Source organism: Platichthys flesus, chromosome 11 (assembly GCF_949316205.1).
Source record: "Platichthys flesus chromosome 11, fPlaFle2.1, whole genome shotgun sequence".
NCBI classification, from domain to species: domain Eukaryota; kingdom Metazoa; phylum Chordata; class Actinopteri; order Pleuronectiformes; family Pleuronectidae; genus Platichthys; species Platichthys flesus.
In genome coordinates this window covers 24,212,217-24,222,250 of record NC_084955.1, presented here as the reverse complement: position 1 = coordinate 24,222,250, position 10,034 = coordinate 24,212,217, and the positions used below count along the sequence as shown (strand labels likewise).

At 47.5% G+C, this 10,034-nt stretch overlaps 1 protein-coding gene across 1 annotated transcript; it reads left to right on the top strand.

The window, feature by feature from the left end:
* Window positions 1–244: 244 nt before the first annotated feature.
* On the top strand, window positions 245–9,823 carry meox2a (mesenchyme homeobox 2a). Its single transcript, XM_062398322.1, has 3 exons — window positions 245–1,179; window positions 5,180–5,352; window positions 8,007–9,823. Exons 1-3 carry the CDS (start codon window positions 606–608, stop codon window positions 8,223–8,225), a joined length of 966 nt encoding a protein of 321 aa, XP_062254306.1. The 5' UTR covers window positions 245–605; the 3' UTR covers window positions 8,226–9,823.
* The last annotated feature ends 211 nt before the right edge of the window (window positions 9,824–10,034 follow it).

The following is a 10,034-nucleotide window of genomic DNA, read 5'->3' as shown; positions in this document are numbered from 1 at the left end:
TCTAGTAGGGGGGGGGGGGGGGGGGAGATGGCCACCGGAGGTCACATCCAAGTCCAAAATAAATTGCCTTCTTTCCTGAGGCTCAGCCATTTTAATAGTGCAGATTTATTGTGCTGTGCTTTTTGGAGGGTGATCATATGTATGTGGTCAGTAGCGCGTATGCAGTCTGTGACCCAGCCTCCCTCTCACGTTACACCCTATTTATAACATCCCCTCCGCCGGCTCCCCTCGTTCTGCAGTTCCTAGGAACCTCCTCCTGCTCCCAGCCTCGAGCTGCAGTGCCCTGTTCCTCCCGACCTCCGAGAGGCTCTGCCGCTGCCGCTCTGTCCCGGTGTTTATCCTGCACGGCCTGGCAAGCGGCCGCACGCTCCGGATTACCACAGGACCCCCGCTTCCTAAATACTTTTCTACTTTGACTATTTCAATTTCCACGGACAAAGGTTTTCTGGGTTTTGCGGAGAGGAGACTTGTGAAGCATCTTGGATATGTGCTGGTGATCTTTCTTGGTTTCTTTTTTTTTGGTTTGGTTTGGTTGCTTTTGTAGCTTCACCCTTTTCTCACTCGCCCCTCTCACCTTTGCCGGAGGGTCGGTGTGTTTGCATGCGATGGATCACACGCTGTTCGGCTGCCTGCGGAGCCCCCACGCCCCGGCACAGGCCCTCCACCCCGCCTTCACCCAGTCGCCCCTGACTCTGCACGGCCGCTCGGACCACGTCTCCTACCCCGACCTGGCCTCCTCGTCCTCCTCCTCCTCCACCTCCTCACCGGCGCCCTGCATCATCTCCAGCTACCCGGTGGACGACGGCCTGTTCCCCGGGCAGCACCACCACCACCACCACCACCCCCACCCACACTCACACCGCGGCCACCTGCCCTCCCATCAGCATCACCACCAGCCTCAGCACCATGCGTCCTGGCACATCCCACAGATGCCTTCACCTGGCGCCACCACGCGCCACAACCTGTGCCACCCACACTCCCTCTCGTCCCACGACAGCGGGCCCACCCCCCCGGACCTGGGCCACCCCGGTGGGCCCAGCATGTGTGCCAGCACCCCCAGTCTGGGCAGTGGCAGCACCCCCACAGGGGCCTCCTGTGTGCCGGCAGACTTTGGCAGACAGACTCTGTCACCTGCTGAGGCCGAGAAGAGGAACAGCAAGAGGAAAAGTGACAGTTCAGGTAAGACCGAGTGAGGCCGGCGCTTTTCTCCTTCAGGGTTTAAAACTGGAACGATCCTGAAGCCAGAGGTTTTAATCCTCTGACATTTCTTCATGCAAATATTATCAACACCATGTCCAGCGTGTCTCTGTTCAGGCTGCTAGATAAACATCATCACGTAAATATCAGCGTGAGAAGAAATTCCGAGCAGAGCTCAAGAACAACACACACATCTGTACGTGTCATTCAGAATCTCTCAGCAGCACGTAAACTGTGGCGAGTTCCTGCAGCTGCGACAGATAAACACAGAACCGTCTGAAAGGCCGTTTGTAGGTGTTGGCCGCGGCGGAGGAAGAGTGAAGCCGCCGGGCCGAGGCCGTGTGGGCTCGGCCCGGCTGAAGAGGATCACATCTGGTTTGATGAGACTCTCTTCACGGAGCAGAAAACGAGAAGCACAGAAAAGAATTAATGTCACGGATCGTAAAAGACTAACCCCCCCCCCCCACCCCCCCCACCCCACGACTGACGCAGCAACTTTTTAACTTGTCTAAATCTCTGCGGTTAAAATAAGTCACGTCAGGTTTAAAAACTAAAATGAAAGAATGAGAAAAAATAATGAATCAGTTTGTCACATTTTAAGAAATCAGGGTTTAGTTCAAGTATATAAAAAATAACATAGTTCAAAATGTGCTTAACTCATTTTACAATAAACTGTAATATGGGGCTTATAATACTTTTTTCATTAAATATAAATTATTTAATTTTTCCAAATTAATATTCCGGCACATTTGTCTAAAATGGATTTACATTTATATGTAAGAGGTATTTAATACACAGTCTAACTTTCACAGATATTATCTAAAGACAAACTGTGTGTTGGACAAAGTTAAAACCACTTGTTAGTAAATTAGTGTCTTTACAACTGAAGATGTTTTGACAATAATCTTTTATAACATCTGGATCGTTTTCAAAGATAATCCATAAATAGAGCAGCTGCTTTAAAGTCTCAACAGAGGAACACACACAGAATTGTATAACCTGTATATTATTAATAATACACACAGAATAAGATGAATCCCTCTTCTTCAGGACTGCACTCAAACAGGTAACACAACCTGTTGACCCGCAGCACATTTACAACGCGGCCGTCACCACATTAATCAATCACAACGTGACAAACCGCTGGGCTCGGGTCACCGGAGATCTCACAGGGAACGTGATATTAGTGCGAGTTCTTAGTTTTCCATGGAAAGTGGGCTCACCGCTCTCCCTCTGTCCATTTGAGGACCGCGGGGCCGCCACTCGTGATCCTGTCGCCTTATAAAGGCCTCGAGTGTCACCTACGACTCACCGGGGGGTTGTGGTCATCGCAGGGAGTGTGTGTGTTTGTAATTATTTAGGTTATAATTTAAAAGAAAGTGTCAAATATTAGAAAGAGAATGTAGAAATCATCGAAACACATAGATTTTGAATCTACTGACTCACTTTGTGCTCAGTGTCGTTTCTTCCACATGCAAATTGTTGCAACAACACATTAAATCCACAGATTTAAACACACCACCTCCTATTTCCTGTCCTGCTTCGTCAAATCCCTTGGAAACCGAGCCTCGGCCTACAGATCCCACTTCCCCTGCAACAATAGTTGGTGCACACTCATTACATGTGCGCTGCCTCCTCCGCTGCACGCTGACACCAATCACGCTGATTATCGGGCTAACGAGGCTGCTGACTCCATCAGCTGTCTAAATATCACACCGCTGCCACTCGCATGAGATACAGCCCCGATCAGGTTTCACCATCTGGACCAGGAACTTGAGCGAAACCTGAATTTAGATACAGGAATAATAACAGAAAACCCGAGAGCTCATTTCCATGCTGGGTTCACCCCTCGTTTTTTTTTTGCTCCGATATGAAGCGTCTCAGATTTCTGCCTCTAACACTCGGTTGTGATTGTTTCCTCGAGGAAGGCCACGGGGTCGGTTCATGACACGAGCCGCCTCCTCGGGATTCTGGGAGTCCGGTTTCTGGGGAACCTGTTGATTTTTTGTTTTTGTGGCCGAGCAGCAGGAGCCTGTGGAGTGTCTGGAGGGAGTGGTCGCTCTTTAACAAGTCACTGGATTCTCTGGAACAATAAAAGGAGCTTGACGTCTCATTTTGTCGAGGCGTTGTTGCAGAGAAGGAGGCGTGGGCTTCTGAGGTTCTGTGTTGAAGCAGTTCACTTGGTTCTTAATGAGCTGCTGTGATGTTATTTTACCCAAAACACAGAAGGAAACAAAACCACTGGCTAATTGGTCCACACAACACAATCGGCCAGTCAACGTAGACACAAAAGGATCGTGAGGGTCCTTCTCGCACCGAGCCCGGCTCCTAACCCACGTGCACTGTCTGCGTGCACGTAGCTTTCTCATATTGTTTTGTCCCTTTCTTGTGGCGAGATGAAAGTTTCGGCGGGGCCCTAATTGCTGCGGTGTCGCGGCCGTGTCATAAAAGCCCGCCGCTGGGTTTTTAACTCCAGGCCTGCTGGTCTGAAGCAGCTGGTTGTGTTATTCTTTTATTTCTCTTTACACGACGTCTGTGTTTACCAGAGAGCGAGCGGGTAAAGACGTCTGAGGCCCGGCATCAGTCAGCCACACAGTGTTCACAGCGCCCGGGTTCGAAATTACAGGGAGGGAGAGGCCAGGTCGAGGGGGGGGGGCAGGACACAGGCTGCGGGTCAAGCAAAGACCTGTTTCATTTCATCAAGCTGATTTGGGAGTTTATAAATCTGTTTGTGTGTTTGTCCTCGGCTCTAAAAACGGTGCTTTTACAAATATAACTTTTGTAGAGCAGTTTCAGTTTCCCCTCTCGTCTTCTCCTCGGCGTCCCGAGGGAGTAATTTCACCCTGGAAAACAAAACACAGTTAATTAGAAGGAAGATCCACTCTCTGGCAGAGAAGCAGAACAAACCGGGGTCCCTCCGGTCCAGGGGGGGGTGGGGGGGGTCTTGGGTGACGGTTTCTCCTGTGACGTGGCGTCTGGCCGCGAGCTGCAGGACTATTCACAGTTTGGCTTGATGCTGGGTTAACACACGCTGCTGCAGATCAGAGCTGCTGATGAGTTCACATGCAAACGAGAGGAAGAGCTCAGAGTCTGAACACAATGGGAACGTTTCTGAGGGTAAATGAACCTCACGGGGTTTCTCCAGGGGGTTGAGGGGAAATACCAAAAGAAGAAGTATTTTCTGGGGCAATGAGATAAAGTGGAGATGACACTTTTATTTAGTTTTTATTCACACTCACATTTTCTTTTAGATAAAATATTAGAATAAAAGAAAAGTCTTTTTTGCTTTATTACAGATGTTCTTATTTTAATCAAAAAGATCACTACATTTCCCCATCATGCTTTGTTTAATATTACGTAGTCAAATTGTATTTATATACGTTTTTAAAGCCTGTTCCTGCAATTTCCCAATCGCGATTACAATAACAGGAGTTATTGTTTTCCTGTCTTTCTGGAAACTTTAGAGAAAAGGAGAATTTAAAAGGTGCATAAAGGAAATAACAGAAAATACTTTCTAGTCGTGATATTTTCTTGCAGGTTTGAGAGTAAAAAACTGATCCTGCACCAGTTTTGGTTCAAATCTTAAGAAATCAAGTTGCAGCAGCAGATTCCTTAAAGACGAAGACAAATTAAATCCATGTTGTAAAAGTCGGCTTATTGTGAGAGCACAGCTGCCACAGTCACACACACACACACACACACACACACACACACACACACACACACACACACACACACACACTCACACATGTGCAGCCACTCGCGAGTCCTTCCAGCCACTTAAAGTGTTCATAAACAATGACTGAACAATAAAGTGTGAGTGACAGCTCCCATTGGTTCTCTTACCTCGCTCCTTTCTTCCCCTGCTGACTCGCACCTGCCACATAACATTTGCATTAAGTTTTATTTTTTTGTGAGAGTGTGAGTTGCACATAAATCTGCGTCTGAGTGGAACAGAACCCTGTGTGGTGTTTGGTTTCAGAGTCCCAGGACGGGAATTACAAGTCAGACGTGAGCAGCAAGCCCAGGAAGGAGAGGACGGCGTTCACCAAGGAGCAGATCCGAGAGCTGGAGGCCGAGTTCGCCCACCACAACTACCTGACCCGGCTCCGGCGCTACGAGATCGCCGTCAACCTCGACCTCACCGAGAGACAAGTAGGTCCCCCCCCCCCCAGGTTCTGACCCGGTCCGGCCCTCACGTTAGCACACTGAGGCCATGTTGTGAAAACAGAGGTGGCTCCTGTGTTTTTCCTGAAGTTTGGCGCAGAGGGGCCGTTGGGCTCCAGATGTGGCCGTGTGACGGGACTAGGGCGTTCCAGATGTTCGTGTCTATATTCTTTCAGCCGGGGGCCACAGTCAAAACAGGGAGAGAGGGGCCTGAAGGGAAGTGCTGTCTAGCAAGTCACTTCCTCTCGCCCACTGTACCCTGCGAGCAGAGGGAAAATAGAGTCGGGTCGGTTGCTGTAAAACACAGACACATAAATAACAGGAGAGCGGTGGTCGGGGGGGAAGGAAGCGCTTGTTGTTCCCTGTTGTTCCCTGACACCCGAGTGGAAGCTGTAAGTCACACGCAGCAGACACCTCTGATGCTCTGCAGCGTGACACAGTGAAGAGTGGATGAAGAGAACAGATCGGACACACGAGCGGTTCAGGTGAAGCCTCGGATTCAAACCACGACTTCAGATGAGTGTCGGGGTCGTGTTCTGCTTTTCGTAAAAATCGAGTTCCCATAAAAAACTCACAAAATAGAAGCTGATGAACTCACGTGAATCCTCTGATCTGTGCAGCTAATGACACGACCGGTGGCACCATTCCATTTAGCTCCGGGGCCCCAGACTTTTTTATTGTGCATTGACCGGAACAGCAGAATGGAACAGAGCCGGCTGTTCCTTCTACCTGCTTCTCCTGTAATGCCTCGTTAAACGTCGGGAAGGTCCAAGACCAAATGAAAAGAGCTAGAATGACAAATTAAACAATATAAAGAAGTGAAAGTGCGATATAATACAGCGAAAAATACAAATTGTCTCAAATTTCATCTAATAGATTAAATGAACTCAGGTTTATGGACCTTGAGTTTATGAAAATTAGGTATCGCACGATATCAGAACATTTTCACCAGCTCGCTGACTCTCTATAAAAATGTAAATCCCAGATTTTATATTTTAAATTTTAACAATAAACTATTGCAATAAACATAAATAAAAATAAACCCAAATAAATCCAAATATATTGAATATATACATTTTTAGGCAAAATATAAATAAAGTTTCTGCAGTGCTTAGGTAAAGTGAAAGTTCATACTGATCTGTGAGTCCGTGAAACCCATATATCAAACAATATTACCATCCATCTGCTTTATTGATGGGGCTCCAGTGTTAGAACTAGTGATAGAACTGCACAGGACGTCCACCGGTGGTTCGATGCCGAGTTTTCCCAGTGAGTGAAACCATCTGCAGGTGCGTTTTTAACGGCCTCTCAAACTAAATTGAGCCGTAACCTGCTCGGTCACATTTAGGAGCGAACTCATCAGTCTGCGAGAAGCAAGAAACTGACATGAAGAGTGAGAAACACATCGAGTGTGTCAGGGAAACTTCTGCTTTCGCTTAGCGTCACAAAAAAAAAGACCCCGTCCACAGAACTCCAGTCGGTTCCACCTCGACCGGCTCCCAGGCCGCGGCCATAAATCCGTCTGTGGCCCCGAGCGGCACAAAGCGGCGTGAAGCGTCTCCGGCTCAGGGAACGCAACTCGTGTGTGACCTCGGCTTTTGTGTCGCGGAAAATCCACAGCGGGAGATAGTGAGGTAAAAAATTGGCATTCCAATCAGCGTGCGCCTGACGGATGTTTTATGGAACCACAGGCCGTGACGAACTGGAGCCGATTCAAAGATGGCAGAGGTGGAGCCGGGGGCCATGAGCGTAGGAAAGAGAAAAGGGAATTGAAGTTTATGATTGAAGTCTCCCCAGTAAACCCACGTTTTCAGATTAATAAATACTTCAATCAAAACCAGGTTAAATTCGGTTAAACCTTTAAATGACATATAACTTCAGATTTAAAAAGAAATGACCCATGACATCGACTTTTCACCTGATGTGACCCGGCGTCAATCAGCTGCTCGGTGTGTCCCGCCCCCTGATGGTGAAACGACCCGTTTCAAATCAGAGCACCAGTCCCGCTCGCCTGTCAGAGGTCAGGAGTCTCAGGGTGCGTTGTTGTGTTTTAACGGGAGGATCACATGTTCGGTTCCACATCAAACCCCCCCCCCCCAACCCCAACCCCCAACCCTGCCCATGTGCTGCTCCCAGAAAAGGCCCGGAGGCTTGTGAGGAATCCGAGGTGACACTCGGCGCAACACAAACGTTTGTGCTGTCAACTGACTTCCTGTGCTATGTGACCACTTGGGCCCCCCCCCCTCGCACCGACGCTACCCCCCAAAAATAAACCCACCTCGCCCCGCGTGACAGCGGGTGAGCTCCCCCCCCCCCCCCAGGGGCACGTGTCAACACTCTGAGAGCCTCTGCTGCTTCTTGACGTGCAAACTGTTTTAAGCAACAGCTTCATCATCAGTCTGAGAGACGCAAATACGGCCGAGGCTGTTGAGTCAGGGAAACTCAGGTAGAGGCCAAGTGGCAGATGGGACGGAACAAGTTCACAGGAGAGAGAGAGAGAGAGAGAGAGAGAGAGAGAGAGAGAGAGAGAGAGAGAGAGCTGCCAAACTCCGGGTCGAGCACTGAAGCCTCGTCGCTGCTCCTTGATTATTTCTGTGCACGACCGTGAATCTGACTTTCCTTCTGTGCCCTCTGACCCGCAGGTGAAGGTGTGGTTCCAGAACAGGAGGATGAAGTGGAAACGGGTGAAGGGCGGCCAGCAGGGGGCAGCAGCCCGAGAGAAAGAACTGGGGAACGTGAAAAAGGGAACTTTGCTGCCGTCCGAGTTCTCCGGCATCGCCGCGCTCCACCACTCGACGGACTCCTTAGCCAATGAGGACAGTCACGACAGCGACCAGAGCTCCGAGCACGCCCACTTGTGATGCAGCCTCCCCCCCCTCTGACCCCTCCCCCTCTAACCCTACAAGTACAGGCCCCGCCCCCTGCCTCAGGACTGCTGTTTGCTGATCGGCCATCGTCATACAACGATGCTAAACAAGTGTACCGGTGGACAAATGGATGACATGTGGCATCGTGCAGGCTAGATGTATATTTCAAGAGCTGAGCACGTCAAAGCAAGATGGTGAAATATAAAAAAAACACATTGGTTATAAGTTTCCTTGATAAGAAATATAAAAAAACATGATTTACTATACGGGACTTTTTGGAAAACGTATATTTAGTCAAACTGTTGTAAACATTCCATGTTGCGTGCTGTCAGAGGGGCAGGCTGCACCTCCATCAGTTCCTACTGTGTAAAAATGTAAAGTACCATGTGATTGATCAAATCAAGTAGCGGGAGATGAAATTTGCCGAGCTAATATAAGTGATCTGTAAATACTTCTCAGTATTGTCTTATAGCCACGCAGGAAGAAACACTGACGCTTCTCTAGTCGACACGTTTCTACCTGGTGAGGACCTTTTTGTAAACAAAACCTGAAAACCTGAAAAACTTATCAAACCTTTTCAGTGACAGCTGCAAATTGAATAAAATTTAACCAGTGGAAAATGGAATATTTCTTATGAGTTTCCTTGCGTGTGCACATCCGTGGGAAGCCGGGCTGATGGACGTGTGTGAAATGAATTAAACATCACGGCAGAAAGCCGGTGATGGCGTCGCGTGTTAAAATTCACCTTTGCCTCGGGGTAAGGTCACGACTCCTGCCAAGACTCGGGGAGCGAACCCGCAAAAGGATCGTGTTCCATTACAGAATCCAGTGGAAGATAATTTCACCAGTGGATCTCGTCTTTCACCACTTTGTGATTGTGCGGCTTGTCTTTTTTCATCGTTCTTTCCCCTGAAGCAAATCCGTGGGATGAATGTGATCCTTTCTTTTTCTACGTTGCAACTGTTAAAGTATTCACAAGTGTTGAGGACACTCAGCTCTCACACTGGTTCCTGAAACACCACAGATTATAAACTATATGTTGTTAAACGCTCATTTTCAAATAGTAAATCTGGCCTGAAACTGTTAATTTGTGCGTTTTAATTGACCTTTTTTAAATGTCTCATGATTGTATGGTCACTTAATTGCCTGATCATGAGGCATCATCCTCTGATGGAAAGTCACAGTCTTATGACCGTTACCATCGAAGCACAAAACTAAGATTAAGTCAGGTTTTGACCTTTCAGGATGTACGGTGGCCCTTAAAGCTCAATTTAAGAAACCCGTGGAAATACGCTTAAATTCTTCTGCTCCATTTTCATCTCACCACGAGATAAACATGAGCAGTGGAGATTGACATCTAAATATTGTTGGGAAAAAAATCATACACAGGTTGGATTCGAGTGTACACACTTCTGGGTTCTATAAATATAAAACAATTTAATAATTTCCTTTCAAATCAAAAGATTATAACAAATACCTTGGATTTTCATCATATTCTCTGTAAAAACCCTCAAGTTGTGTCTCCTCTTGGTTTGGATAGGGAGGTTTGTGAGAAGAGGTTGTAACATTAATAAAAGTTCATATTTTGTTCATTACTGATTAAAAACTGCTCTTTTTTTATAAAACGACTATTGTTTATCAGGTCAGTGATTTTCTCATCTAAGACAATAGATGCATAACAAATATTAAAATCCCTCGTGAATCAGAAATTTGGATTGTTTTACTTGCGACTTTTGTAATAAAGAAATTATTTATAAAAACTAAAAGCTCTGAGGTGGCTCGTGCTCTAATGAGCCTCAAAGC

What these genes read in the sequence shown, in the direction of transcription:
- meox2a (XM_062398322.1), top strand. Translation starts at nt 606, where the DNA reads ATGGATCACACGCTGTTCGGCTGCCTGCGGAGCCCCCACGCCCCGGCA. An exon ending in GAGGAAAAGTGACAGTTCAG is followed by an intron (nt 1,180 to 5,179) that starts GTAAGACCGAGT and finishes GTTTGGTTTCAG; the next exon opens with AGTCCCAGGACGGGAATTAC. An exon ending in TCGACCTCACCGAGAGACAA is followed by an intron (nt 5,353 to 8,006) that starts GTAGGTCCCCCC and finishes TCTGACCCGCAG; the next exon opens with GTGAAGGTGTGGTTCCAGAA.